The sequence below is a fragment of the Periophthalmus magnuspinnatus genome, chromosome 3 (assembly GCF_009829125.3).
Source record: "Periophthalmus magnuspinnatus isolate fPerMag1 chromosome 3, fPerMag1.2.pri, whole genome shotgun sequence".
NCBI classification, from domain to species: domain Eukaryota; kingdom Metazoa; phylum Chordata; class Actinopteri; order Gobiiformes; family Gobiidae; genus Periophthalmus; species Periophthalmus magnuspinnatus.
The window spans coordinates 33,762,910-33,777,841 of NC_047128.1; the positions used below are offsets into that span (position 1 = coordinate 33,762,910).

Here is a 14,932-nt window from a genome sequence, read left to right on the forward strand (position 1 = left end):
TCAGATGATATCCAGTCGTCAGTCATTTCAATAATCCCCCACAGCTTGATGTACTTGTTCCATCTGCTCAGCAGCGCCTGGTGATTGGAGCAGGGTGGGAGCCCTGTTGAGGCCTTACTTCCAGCACTTTGATGGAGAGCACAATGAGGGACACACACACGGCGTTTATTGTTCCTCTGCCCTCCCCAGTGTGTTCTTTTGCCCCGGGCCAGATGGCGCCCCCTGGGTGCTGAGGTTGCACTGGGCAGGGGTCAGAGCAGGGCATGGCTAAGAGGGGAGCCACTTAGACCTTCTGCCCCATAAAGAGGATCTGAGTCGCCCCATCAAGGCCTCGACTGCTCTGGGGCTTTTATCAGGCTGCAGCCTTCAGAAGGTCAACACTCGTCAGCTTTTTAAGCCCAAATCAGAGATTTGTGGCCCTTGCATCTGCATAATTACATGTTGTTCTCTTTCTGTGTAAGAAATAAGTGCATTCAGGAGCTAATTAGATTAGAACTATAATATACTATAATGAGCGCGTGAGAATTTGTCCAAGTGCACTAATGCAAGTTAGCATTTACCAACATCATGTCAACACGACAAGATCATTTAAGAAACAAACATTTGATTTAAGGCTTTTCTGTTTAGGAACATCCTCAGAAACTGTCCCTCTTCTTAAGACTGCTGCAGTAATCAGGTCATTACTTCAACCCAATGACCACACTCTGCTTTAAGACTTCTTAGTGTCAATTTAAGATTTACAATGTCTCAAAAGAATTAACATTTAAAAATGAAGCTTTAAGACCGCAGGCTTTAAAGTTGCCATCCAAGTGGGGCTTAAGTGTTTAACAGAATGTACTGTAGCTCTACATTGTACAACATCAATTTGAGAATGTAATGCCCCAAAGCTGCCTTTCGCTGCTGTTCCAATCCCACAGATTGAAGGCCTTTGGCCCTTTAGCATGCTGGCCTGATTACAATCACTCTGATTAAGAACTTGGTGAGTCAGACTGTGGCACACTGGAAAAGAGTCAGGGATGCTCCGCTGCCTCTTGTGGACGATAAAATGAAAGCGCTGGCCCTTTCATTGATGATCACTGCATTGGGCTCTGTGGAGCTCCATGTGCATCTTATACTACAGCTCCAAGATGTCTCCCACTGACTTCCTGAGTTTCATTTGTTTATTCTGTTAGGGTAAATTAAAGAAAGACTGGATAATGAAGCTGCATTAAGAGATCAAGAGATTGTCTAAGACTCACTAAGTCTCCCCCAGAAGACCTGACAGATTTTAGGAACAACTTGAAAGATTTGGCACTTCTGCACAAAATCGTGTGGTGTAATAATAATAATAATAATAATAATAATAATAATAATAATAATGATAATGATAATGATAATGATAATGATAATAATAATAATAATAATAATAATAATAATAATAATAATAGTTTATACTTTGTAGGAAATGTGTTATAATTTAGTACTGGTTGTCTATTGATTAAAACATTCACAAGCTGCTGGCACACTATACCTGAGTGACAATATTATTCTCATCTTGAACAGTTGTCATTTATCACCTAATTATTAAGAGGAAAATTATTACGTTCAATTTCAAGTTCTGACGGTTTGTAGGCATCAACCTAACAATAATAATATTAATACAAATGTCTATGAAAACACCATGGCAAAAAACAAAAAAAACAATGAGATAAAAAAAAAAAAACTTAAATTACCACAACCAAACTGCTTCACACACTTAAGACCAAATAGCTTTTAGTTTGGGAAGCCACAACTGCATGCTAGCTTCAAACCCTTTTATGAATCAGTGTTCTTTGTTAAAACACTGGGATTTTTCAGATGTACTTGTTCGTTCTACCCTCCGTCACATCACACGTCTTCCTGTCCGCGCTTCAGTTGGTGTTCACTGGCTCCTGCGTTTCATTTTCACTACTATAGTCCGATTTGGGGTCGTCCTCGAAGTCCTCGTACATGTCCATGTCGTCTTCGCCGTTGACCACCTCGCTGTTGTTCACTGACATTGGGTTGGGCTCTAGCTTCATGTTGTAGGTGCTCTGGATGACGGGGATGGAGGGCTCCGGACTCGCCGACGCGCTCGAACACTCCGATGTCATCTGAGGTGAGGGTGTGGTGGTCGCCATGGTAACAGCCCCGGGACCGTAGACCATACTGGCGCTGGTGCTGATGGGGATTTGCGGTGGTTGTCTGTAGGGACCCAAAAAAAAAAAAAAAAAATCATTAGCTATGTCGACTTTAACCACAAATATGAGTGTACGAGTTACTCTGTGTGAAAGGCCTCACTATCGCTAAAAGCTGGAAAAAATGGTTTAACTTAAGTGAAAGTGTGAGTCTGTCAAAAGCGATTTTCTTTTCTGTTGTAAAAGCGTTTGAAATGAGACTGCTAAACGACGGTGCTTGGTGCCAGTGTCTCTGTGAAAAGGATTTAAGAGGAAAAAACCACGACAGGTCCCGTTTTTGAGTTGTTCAGAAACACTAGCCCGTTTATTGGTGACATAAAACCAGTGCTGCTTCTGCGCTCGGTGATTGATACACCAGTCACTGCTGCTTATGACTGACATGGGAACACCTGGAGAAGGACTATCCTGCTAACCACACACAGTAAATTCAAGTGTTAAACTGCAGACTGCTGCCCTCCGGGCTTCTGTAAGCCTATACTTACTGCTTATATCCTATAATAATGGCTCCACTTCATGCCCCATTTGTGCAAAACTATTGTCTAAAAAAATGATTATAGATAAAGGAAAATAATTTAAGGCCCCCTAGAAAAGTGAAAAAGGGAAATATAAAAACTGTAATAATCATAATTAATATAAAACATTCTTGGGACATACTTATACTTATATATAAATGAACGCAGCATTGAAAGTATCCACATTACTTCAGTGTGAATTAAATCAGGCTCTTGTGTGTTGTTTTATTATAGCTTAAATGTTGTGAGTGTCGACAAATTCATTCTTACTTGGCAAATTGTGCCATTGAAGCAAAAAATACTTTAACTTGACCCAGAAATATGTTGCGTTGCATCATCCTAAATTTAAAACATGTCCAAAAGTTTTGAGTGCATTTGTGATGTTCTTTTGCAGCGTGTGGTTAGACTGTGGGATTTGTGACAGCAGGACTCACCCCACAGTGAAGAACTGTCTCATCTCTTGTCGGCGTGAACGCATCAACTGCTTGTACTCTCCAATGCGCAATTTCTTCCCGTCAATAATGCAGGTCCTCTTAGGCCTGGGCTTGTACTTGTAGTTCGGGTACTTCTCTAGGTGCAGCTTGCTCAGACGGGCCTGTTCTTCGTAGTACGGCTGTTTGTCTTGGTTTGACATTGACTTCCATCGAGAACCTGCAGAACATGTTCCACAATGTATGAAACTGAAACACAACTCAAAACTGTGCTGTAGATAGTGAGCTGGAGCATTAGTAGAGTTTAAGTTGTGCGTCGTGTATTTGTGCGAGCTCAAACTGTATGCTAAACAGTGCAGCTTTGTGAAGAGTCCCGTGAGGTAGAGCATGACAGCACTTTTAACAGCTCTGATGTATGGACTCCAACGCAAAGGGGACAAGACCCATTTAGCCTCTGTCATTTTTCATGACAAACACTTATGGTAGTGATAGGTTATAAATCCATCTGTATGCAGAGCTACGCCGTCTGATAATAGTGCCCCTTCACGCACAGGAGCTGCTCTATTCCATTACAGCGATGCATTTACAAAGACAACGCACGAATAAAAGAGTAAAAGAACAGAATTAAATGTTTAAAAAAAGAACTTGAGCTTTCCGAACGACATAAATCACTCAATATTTATAAAAGACAAAGATAAACGCAGTAAACAAAGGGATGTGTAATGAATCAAGAGAGGCAGAAAGAAGCATCTGTTAAAAGTGTTCATGCTCCTAAAAGTCACGGAGAAAGTAAGTCGCCATAAGGAAAAGGACATTGTAAAGATCTAAAGCTAATAAACTGTGCAGACGTGTATCGCTTGTGTGTGTGTTGTTGATCTTACCGAGGATCTTGCTGATGTTGGAGTTGTGCATGTCTGGAAAGGCCTGCAGAATTTTCCTCCGTTCATCTTTTGCCCACACCATGAAAGCGTTCATCGGCCTCTTGATGTGAGGCTCATTGTTGTTTCTGCCTCTGGATTCCCTGAAGACTCGAGCTTCTGTAGGTCCAGCGCCTCCTGTTGGCCAACAATAATAGGGTTGGGGTTTATCTGAAGAGCCATTGACTTCCTTGGACCCTGGAATGGCCAGAGCAGGAACAAGAGGAGAGGGCAAGGCAGGACATTGATTAAATGACAGGCCACGTTCAGTCTCTCTGTTCAACCTCTCTGTCATCTGCTGCCATTGCCATTATCAGCTCCATTGTGAACATTGTTCCGGACGAGTGCCGACTACGCACCCCCCAGAGAGCTGCACGTTTCACAGGGTGGAAAAAGTGACCAGCAGATTATGTACAATAAAAGTGAACAGCCAGTTTAAAAATGAAAACCCAATCTCCTTTACTCTTATTCTATGTAAATCTAATGGCAATGGCAAATGTTCTTCTATGGATTTTACATAATATTCCATGTGTCAATAAAACATAAAGGAGAAATCCCAAACTTAAATCTTGAACACCAAAATATGTTGACTGTTATGTTTATTTTGGTTATAATGCACATTTAGAGCTTTCTAAATGTGTAAACGTCATTGATTTAGCCATATCAACCCCGTCTTTCTCCTCTCTATATTTTTTTATTTGCTCCAGAGCGCTGACAAACAAACCAGCACAGATCTGGGATAAAAGAGTGTGCCGATTGTGCAAAGTGCTGTTTTTCAATCAGGCCATTCACAATCAGCATGAGGAGAGAGTTTCCCCCAGAATTAAACTGTACATCAGGCTGATAATGATTTCTGTTTGCATGCGCATTTGCTTCCTTTTATACGTAAGATGTGAAAGAATTAAATAAAAGCAATATGAATATTTAAACAAACAAAACATGTTGATAAACAAGGCTTGAAAAATAAGACAAAAAAGCCTTCCATATGCCACGATACATCTTTAATGATCTCAAATCTGGAAAAGAAAGCTTGGGATGACTCATGCATATTTCATCATCCACATGTGAAGTCTTCTCATTAGACCATTCCAGTTGCAGCCTTGGCACATGGTACCTGGGGTTTGATTTCTATTATTATTTCAGCTGATAAACAAATTCAAACTCTTAATGAGTAACAGAGCAGAGCAAACATTTTCAAAAATAAGGTGCAGTTTGCATCACTCAAGACACTATCACTGTGTCAATGTGAAGTGTTTCTGTTTCCCCAAAGCTTGAAATAATAATGTGCCAACAATGATCTGACTGTGATACATTAAAGAAGAATATGTCACGTTTTCACTCAGAGTTTTACTTCAGACTCCTACAGTTTATATTTGTAACTGTGGCTATAATTTTAACAATACACCAAGCTTATGTTGAAAATCTAAAGAAGTACTGGTGCAGAGTGTGCTATGATAAAAGTGTGTATTATATAAGTTTAAATTACATGTGTGATGTCAGTCTGTATGGTCAACTTCAGCATCTATCAATCCAAAAATAATACTGTACTTTTGCTGTTATCAAGGCCGCAGCGCGTTAATTTCATTTAGCATGCACTCACTGTAGAGAATGAATTGATTTTACTTTGTTTGGATTTGACAACCATGTTTATTGTGCAATGAAATGTGGTGTGGCGCAGGGCTGACAGTATCCATCAACACGGGCCAATCTGCTGACTGCTGGGGCCAGATGAAGGTATTCATTAGCTCAGGAGCGCAGCGCTCACTCAGACACGACAGCCAGTGTCTGCGCCCTGGGATCACTCGCCGTAATTTACGATGCTCCCGTGCCATTACTCTATCACTGACACTGATTCAGCAATTTATATACTGTGTGCATGCATACGGGCAGAGGTGAGCCTCTCTCTGCGAGGGACACAACAAGCAACTGCCATCAGCAAGTGTCACATTCACAGTTAGCCCGAAACCACCCACGTGACCGTTCAGGGGAGGAAGCCCGATGAGCCGCGGCATCTGAGTCTGAGCAAAGGAACTGTGGATGTGAAGAAAACAAGAAGTCTCCATCTGGGGTTAGGGCTGGATTTAAAAATAACAATCAGGGCCTTAGTGTGAGACTTTCTTTGAGAAAACCACATTCAATTTGACATTTGAATGGGTGAATTACCAGATAATTCTGCTTGTCACCTGCGTGCAGCCTACATGTGGCTTAATCAGACGCCTCCTATGCAGGGCAGCATGCAATTTACAGCAACATTGTTTCTGGCTTTTCATTAAAAATTACAACGGTGCTCTGACATTTTGCAAATGAACAGTAACATTTTTCCAAGAGAGACAGGACATTTAGGAATCAGTTAGTTAGCTGTGTGATTGTGTAAATAAACACAGATGTTTAGCAGTGACAGGGCAGGCCCCTGGGTGCAGCTCTGGAGGCGGTGACACAGGGGAGCGCTGTTTAATAGAATTTATTGTGATTCATGAGGCCTGCAGCTCAAGTGTGACAGAGCGATATGAGAATCCCCTTTTAATTTGTCTCTCCTGGACACGCTGCTGATGAGTGCATGAATTATGTGAGAAAGACTGATTGTGTGTGAGACTGCGAGGGGGTAAGAGATAGACTGCACAAAAGAGAAGAATAAAGAGAGAACATAGCAGGGCCCGAAAGGCCCACACCTGTGAGCTACAGGCTCAGACTCGACCCCCTTCTACCTCTGTGCTCTGGATCTTTGTTCAGGGCAGACACAGAATGTCACCCAGGAATCTGCTGCAGAGGAAGAGCCCGTGAGGAGGAACAATCATGGACCTGCCCAGCCCTCTGTGTCAGGAGCACAGCTAACACCTCCGACTGCAGGCATTTAACCTGACAATAGGGCCGCTCCCTGAGCAGGATCAGGCTAGACTTATGTGTTTGAAGAGAAAGGCTAGAGAGTAGCGCCCTGGCACTGGCCTCCGCACAGCTCAAAGCACGCTAATTAAACCATTACAAATTACAAGAGATATAAGCCCTATTATTACAAGTCAATCCCCTTTTTTATTTGAGATCCTAGTGAAGCGTATGAGCTTTAGCATGCCGCCACATGCACATGGGAACATGGGAACAAACAGCAGACCTGTTTCAACTTGATACTCTCTTGTGTATGCATTTAACTTAAAGTACAACTTAATCCTTTACAACTTCCAAGCAAGCCTCACAATGTCAGTGAGGGATTTGTGACCTGTGTTTTACAACTTCAAAAAAGAGTTTTATTTAATTGCATTGACCTGTTCAACTGTTGGAGATTATTCATTGCCTCCTCATCTCTGTCTTTTCGAGGAGCACTCCTTGGTGGTCAAAGCTGGAGCTGTTTCCCACGCTCACAAAAAAAAAAAAAGAAAAAAAAAAAAGTGTAACAGCAAACTCAAAACTTCACTTTTTGTTCCAAGAAAAAACCTTAAAGATTTTTCACTTTATAACAATGGACTTGTGTGTTTTTGTTCCCATCAGGGCGACACTGACGACACAGATTTACTGGACATTTGAATGAATTTTGTTTCTCATTTCAACACATCTCTCAACAAGCCGTCTGTTCTCTCTGGAGCGACAGTGATGGGGGCGGTTTGGGCAAACACACGTCAGTGATACCACACTGCCCTATAGAAACGTCCTGTGGTCTGAGTGTGCGGAGGCCGGTGAGGTAAGAGGATGAATGTATCTAAAGCAGTAAATATTCAAAAACATTATTCACATTAAATGAATACTAATAAGAGTCGTCTCAGGAGCATTTGTATTGTTTTTTAAAATGATGACTTTTATGACTGTAATGGATTTCACATCGTAGAAGAATATTTGCTTAGTGTTCATATTGTAGTCGTCTAATGTGGCTCTTATCCTTTTCGGTCGATTACCAACCTGTACCGTTTGATTCTTGCGTTCTTTGTAAATATTAGCCTAAGCTCCCTGAGGCGTGTGTGTAGTGCAGTGATTACAGAAGTCCACTGTACTGCAGTGTGGCTGCTCTGTTCTGCGACTAACCATGGGGCTTTCACACCCAACATAAGGCTAGGGAGGTACACCCAGTAATTTTCCTTTTCTGGAAATGCCAAACTATTTTTCTGAGGAAACGGGTGGTGAATTACAGAGGAAACTCAGCATTTCAACGTTTGAACTTGAATCATCCAATGAAAAAGCTTAATTATACACACTATTAATGTATGGCCTACAGAATTTAACAGAAATTTAAGTAAAGCTGGTAGTTTGTCATGAGTCTGGCCAATTTAAAATGTATAAAAAACAATAAAACACAATTCACAAACATTTACCCAGTGATGTTTATCGTTCAATTTGTGGCGACGTTACAAAAAACAAGAAGTAAATTGTATAAACTAAATAAAATAGTGAGTCTAAAACACTACACATCTCTTTATGTAAAGGTATGCTGGAAATGGAGCCTTGTTGAGCAAAGGATTGAAGAGTAAACATGTTCTCAGCAGAGTAAACACTTTGTGGTTCACATCATAAAACGCAGTTTCTCTATTGCTGCAGCTCAAAAAGAGGCTCAGCTCGATCCGAAGTGTAAGAAAAAAGAAGCTAACTGCTAACTGTTTGAGTTATGATTACTACAAGGCTCCCAGCCTTTCCCTCTCCTGTCCTCTGACCTCCACATGCCCTGATCCCTCGTCCACTGGGACGCTGCTGTGAGGCGTCTGGAGCCTCGGCCGACAACAGTGATGGACTTAAAAGGACACAGCGCCCAGTTTTAGAGCGCGCCCCCAGGAGGCACCGAGAGCGCCCCCTGGGACATCACTACTGTGCAGAACAGACATAAACATGGACTGAAAACATAACTTTATTCACTAAATGCTGTTCTTTGTCATCCTCAGACATGTGTGTGAAGTATAACTCAGGACGGTAACACTTTGAGATAAACTGAACTCTAAAGTTACATTAACTATGATTCTTCTCGGCATCAACAACTGTGTCCCTTTTGCTCAAGTACCATGGAAACTGACACAAATATTTATGTCAGACAAGCAGTTGAAAACCAAAGCACGTCTTGTTACTGTGCAGCATCCAGGGTCACAAAAGGCGATAACAGTGTCACATAGGCGCAACTCAAATTTACACTCCTGTGCCCAGGACCTCAAAAAAGACCAGAGGCAATGGAGGTGAATTTGGAAAAAAGCCAGTTTTGTCCTGGGGCACTCTTGTCTTTCACTCACCTGCCTGTGAAAACCTCAGGGCCAACACAATGACTGCTATGTTGAACATACAGAGGAGCTGGGGGCGCTTTCACATGTGATGTCAGATTCAAGTGAAGGCAGTATTTTAAATTAATATTCATCATGAACATATATATGTATATAAATATAATGTCTTTACCGTCAAGATCCTCTGGTCTGGTGAGGTCAATAACTCTGTGGCCGATTTTCCCTTCCTCACTCAGTTTGCTGAGGTGATGCCCGATACTCTCAAAGTGTGCCCTTTCCTGTGGAGAAATACAAACAGTCAGGTACAGGAACAAAGATATACACAGTTTTACTGCAGCAGAATTGTAAAAAATAACCCCATCAGGAATCTGAAATTTTGAGAAGAAAAAAAGTGTATTTGTATTTGATAAATGGAGGTTCTTTTGAAGAGCTGCTCTTTTGACATGAGCTAGATGTAGCTTTTTCCCTCTCTCATCTCTCTATTCAGCCGCTGCTATAATGGATGACAGGAGGCAGAGAGACAGTGAGGGCCAGGGGTGCTGTAAATAGATTTACAGAAGGATACTTTGTGATCCTGAGCACACAATGGAGCCGTGGCCCTCTTTGCAGTGCTCAGATTTTCCTCTGTAATCTTCTCCTTACATCCTCCCTTCAAGTGTACAGCGCCCACAGCTCAGCGCCCATCATTTATTCAGACTTCATGCTTTGGAGAACACACCGTGTTTTCCCGTTTGTCATGTCGCTTTGTGCTCAGATTAAACTTGGCATCATGTTGTACTTGACACACAATGAAACCCTGTCATTCAGCGTGCCGTGACAATATTAAATGTCATGTCAGTGTGCATTTACAGAATAAAATAACAGCTTTCGGGGGGCACTGAATAGTTGCTGCACATTACACTTAATGTATTATGCAAGGGGAGAGTGCCGACTGCTGCTGGCTCCATTGTTGAATGACCTACTTCCTTGGTGAATACACGGGGCATTAGCAAGGGGCTGTCGTCCTCTCTAAAGGCTCCAGATAGACACTTTGACTCGTATGATACAAATAATCCTCTGGACCCTTAGTTCTGTCGGGATGACAGCAAAAACAGGCCTGTTACAAGTATTCAAAAACACATTTGTTTCACTCCCATGGCGAGCTCTCGATCTCTGCCAAAGATGCAGTGTCTGGTCTGACCTATGGCACGTCTCATTGTACTCGGGACTATCAGATACAGCCTGAGCACATCTACAGGTAGAGCTGAGGCACAACAAGTGCCCTGGGACACAGCAACAAAGCACATTCATCTTTTAGACCAGTGTTCTTCCTAAAAAAAATGTTTTTGCTTTCTCCCCAAAAAGCAACTATCAATAAACAATATAGCAATATGTTTATTTATACTTATTTTACATTTATTTCCCTTACTAATATTAGTATAAACTGTCAAAATGCAATGAACAAATGTCACTTTTAATCCCATCCTTGTGTTTTGTCTCAGAAATGACAAGAAAAGACAAGATTGTTGAAGTCCATTTAAGACATTTCACATGATTTAATTTGAGTCATGCTTTTATTAACTATTCTTTAAAAAAAAGGACATGACACAAAAAGAAAAAAAGCACTGCAATTTTCCATCATACTTGAAGGAGCAGTCATTATTTATGGCCAGTTGAGTGATTTTGATATACAATTAACCACTACCTGCTTGTAGCCTGTGATTAGAGCCTGTCCATCTGACGGCCCTTTGCTTACTTAAGTGTTTTCTAATTATGATATATGTGGTGGACCCCGCTGCGCAGGACGACACTTTGTAAAGGGAAGATGCAGTATGGTGCCTCTCTGTGTGTCACATTTTGTGCAGAAGCACAACACAGTGGATGTGCACACAGCGCTGTATTCATCAGCGCGCCACATTATTGCTCTTAATGAAAGAAGCCAGCAGCATGATGACAAAGTGACTGATGTGTGATTAGCTGCACGGGCAATGGGGCTGCTTCACATGCTCCTTGGACAGTGCAGAGGGAAGAAGACATTCAGGGAGCACTGTATATCTGTAATAAAGTAGTCATGTCATCCCTCTTCTGTGCTTGGTTGGTCCCCACTGATCAATCAAGTCCTTTTATAAACTCATGATCATTAAGAATCACGTTGGACTGAGAAGTAAGACGAACAGGGGCCATCCATCACTGAGTTTCATTAATAACCAGCTTAGGGTTCAACTGTTTCCTTTTCATCGCACAAAGTCACAAGATTAGTGAGGATTGGCAGCACAGAAAACTAAAAATACACTGGAGCTCTTGTCCAAAAAGTTTGAAATGTTACATTTTTTATTTGGAAGGTCCGACACACATATCATCATCCTTTTATCGTGTTGGCGATGCTAATTAAAACTGTACTTAGCTAATCTCATCATGCGCCAAGCAATATGGCATCACAAATTTTAATAAAATTTTATATACTAAGCCTAATATACTTATTGGTTATAAGTTGGGTAATTTATGTCCAGGAATTACAATTATTGCTGAAATTAAAGCAATAAATTATCTGTCCTGCATCAGGGTTTTGTTTTAAGTCATGAAAATATTCAGTGAACTAATGCTTCCTTACAGCCAACGCATCAAGTGCTGTGATAAATTAATGGTACTTTTATTATTTTATAGTGTCATTAAATTTTTACTGATCACTCTGACACACAGGAGTAGCAAAGGACACGCCGTATCTGGGGAAATTGTCTCTCCTGCCAGGCACGGACGAGCAGCGCACACAAGAGTTTATTGTAAAATGGTCCAAGAAAATGAATGAATTCTGAGAGCATAAATATAACTGAAGACGAACACTGTTAAACGCTGAAAGCAACTAAAGCACATAATGGTTCTAATGTCTGAAGAGGACAGGAGAAAAGCACAGTGTAATAAGATAAAGACATAGGAAACAAAAGATGTGGACATTATTCCCCTCCTACTTTAACCACGACTCCTGGCAGCAGACTGGTACCTCCCTCAAATGACTTCAGCATGCAGCTCCCTACGCCACAACTAAAATTATAGCAGCACACTCCAAGCTGTAGTGGAAAACTGCCACCCACAATAATTTCATCTGCCCTGCCTGTGCGGTCTTTTGTCTTTCAAGTTTGGGTAATGGATGGACTTTAGTCTCGCTGCACATGGTTGTACAGTTAAGTCAGTAATGGGGGAGGAAGAGCTGAGACAGTGCGTGGATCTTCTTGTGTGATGAAGCCCCAAAGAGTCCCCTGTTGGAGCAGTGCAGAGAGCTTTAATCTAGCGGCCACAGAACATGTGCCGGAGGCCTGCTGCTGTGCCCACAGGGCGTATTCTGGGCAAAAGGCGGGTGGCGGATGGCTCTATGCATTGTGCCTACTCCTGCCCTATATTTAAACAGTACACAGCCAATACACTCACTTCACTCTGCTTTAGAAGTACCTCCAGGCGGGGTCCTGTGATTGTTCCAAAGGTTAAAAACTGTGGTGATGACAGATATAGCATTTATGGTCTTAAAATTACATTGTTATTTTTTTTTATGTAGCCCAATAATCCAATATGTGTCTTGACCCTGAGGAGTTATATTGTTTTAGCAGCTCTAAAAAGATAATTATAAAGTGCTTTTTAAAAAAATAAGGTACAGCGCCTTTAATAATATTGAACAAAATGTAGCAGTGTGTTATTGTATTGTTTTAGTCATGTTTTCCTCATCTGCTTTTCATCTAAAAGCCCAAACGGACCCTGATATGTGACGTCCTGGTGGTGGCTGTATCACACACCTGGTATGTGGAAAGTGGAGTAAGGCAGTGTGCCTGGGACCACAATGCAGTTCTTTGTGTATCGAGTGTCAGTCATCGCTGTGGTCGTGGTCCTCAAGCGAAGACTCTCTCAGACTGAAGCCCTCAGCCATGTGCCCACCCCCTGTGCACAAAGGGGGCACTTAACATGGCTGCTCCAAACTCAACGCCTCATCTGTTTCGTATTTCTATTTTAATCAATTGCAATGTTATTTATAAGTCTATGGTGTTTCTGCAGTTTTTGTTTTAGTTTGAACCATTTAAAAGTTAAGTATATCAAGCCATGCGGTGAACCCACAGTTCCTTTAACGCAGACTCGCTCCTTTTTTCGGCGCTCGTGCTTTGCTAAGGCTAATGCATGGAGCAGAATCAACAGTAGCAGCCACAAAAGGCTGGCACTACTTCAGTAACAGTCATTTCCAATATCGCATAGAGCAAAGATGGTTGGATATTGTGGAACCATTTGTACTGCCAGGGCATCACCTCATTTGTTTAAAACACGCAGAAGAAAGATCTTTAATTCAATTAAACTATGGAAAGACTGGTGAGCTAACCCTGGTCTGGGCTTTGTGCCAAACAACAGTTTATTGTTTGTTTTCATCAAATAATTCAACTGAAAAAATAATAGGTACAACAAGTGAAATCTACTAAAATAGTTGGTTTATTGTGATCGTTTCAAGTATATGGTTTTGTCCTCTCTCGACTCAGCCCTTGTACAAATTAGACTGTTGGTATAAAGGAAGGATTTTTCTTCTCTGATGTGCTCTTCTGTCCTACTGGGCCCATTTGCATCGGGATCATGTACTTTCCAATCCTCAATGATCCAGAACTGTCCACTGGGCCCTCAAAGAAATCTTAAGTTGAGTTAAATCTCATGGCTTATCAGTCCCTCCAGGATGCAAACAGCAGGATCAGAAACTGCAACATTACCACAAGCTCTTTCGCATGTGGACAAAGGCTCCAGCAGACTATTATGGGCCGACTGTCACTGTAGCGTAGATATAAATGCTCTGTAAGGCGGCCTTTTGTTGTGTGAGCTTTGTGGTCAGGATGGCATCACAGGTTTGAGCCATCCTGGCCACTGGTATTATGGGCAACAGCGGCAGGCCAGAAACTCTGTGTTAACAGACAAGAGCAGAAAATAATGGAGAAGACACAGCCAAATGAGCAGCCATGATGGAGGCATTTTCTGGGACAGAGCCAAAGACTTGAGCTGAGATGATGCACAACAGGTAAACACATCATGAAACTATCTTTTGTTTTTATTTATAAATGGATGATGACAAATGGACAAAACATTAATGGAAGCAATCTTCACAATAGCTCTTGCTGGCCGCAGTCAGTGTCTGGGTCTGTGCATAATCTAATTTGGATGGGCAAACCCATGTATGCCAAGGATTTACTTTGCAGCCAAAACGCCTTGGTTTGCAATTTCCAAGACAGCAGTCGAAAAGGCGCAGAAAATTGCTTCCAGGGCTGCAGACCAGACAAGATTATATTCAAAGTCTTTGTGAAGCTTTGCTTGAATGGGACCTGGGCAGCACACACACTAAGCACACACATAAGTGAGCAGTACAACCGCTAGAGCCAATAGGTTAGAAGGCTGCACCAGTGTAAGCTCTATTTGAATATTTACAGGCTGAGCTGTTGGCTATGGGAAAAGGACAATTGTGGTGGTCAATACTGAGAAGAGGAGATGTTGTAGGGCAGAAAGGGGCAGTTCAATAGGTTAATACACTGGCCTTTCACCTTTTGATTCCAGTTAGGGACATGTCAGCACAGGGATATTTTATCTGTGAGCCACAAGGGCATGTATGGGTCTGAAACAGGGCCAAAAGTGAAGTGTATCTAAGTTTAAGGAGCATATTCTGCAGACTCCACAGTTTTCTGTATCAGAAATAAATCATGCTTTTGT

The 14,932-nt window shown here is 41.7% G+C and overlaps 1 protein-coding gene across 1 annotated transcript in view; it reads right to left on the bottom strand.

The window, feature by feature from the left end:
• Window positions 1-1,440: 1,440 nt before the first annotated feature.
• The window catches only part of sox6 (SRY-box transcription factor 6), a 94,739-nt gene continuing 81,247 nt past the window's right edge, over window positions 1,441-14,932 (bottom strand). The window contains exons 15-18 of the mRNA XM_033983214.2: window positions 9,411-9,516; window positions 4,020-4,193; window positions 3,142-3,358; window positions 1,441-2,202 (exon numbers count right to left, since the gene is read on the bottom strand). Coding sequence (XP_033839105.1) covers window positions 1,890-2,202; window positions 3,142-3,358; window positions 4,020-4,193; window positions 9,411-9,516 — 810 coding nt within the window. The 3' untranslated portion in view covers window positions 1,441-1,889. The remainder of the gene's footprint in view (window positions 2,203-3,141; window positions 3,359-4,019; window positions 4,194-9,410; window positions 9,517-14,932) is intronic.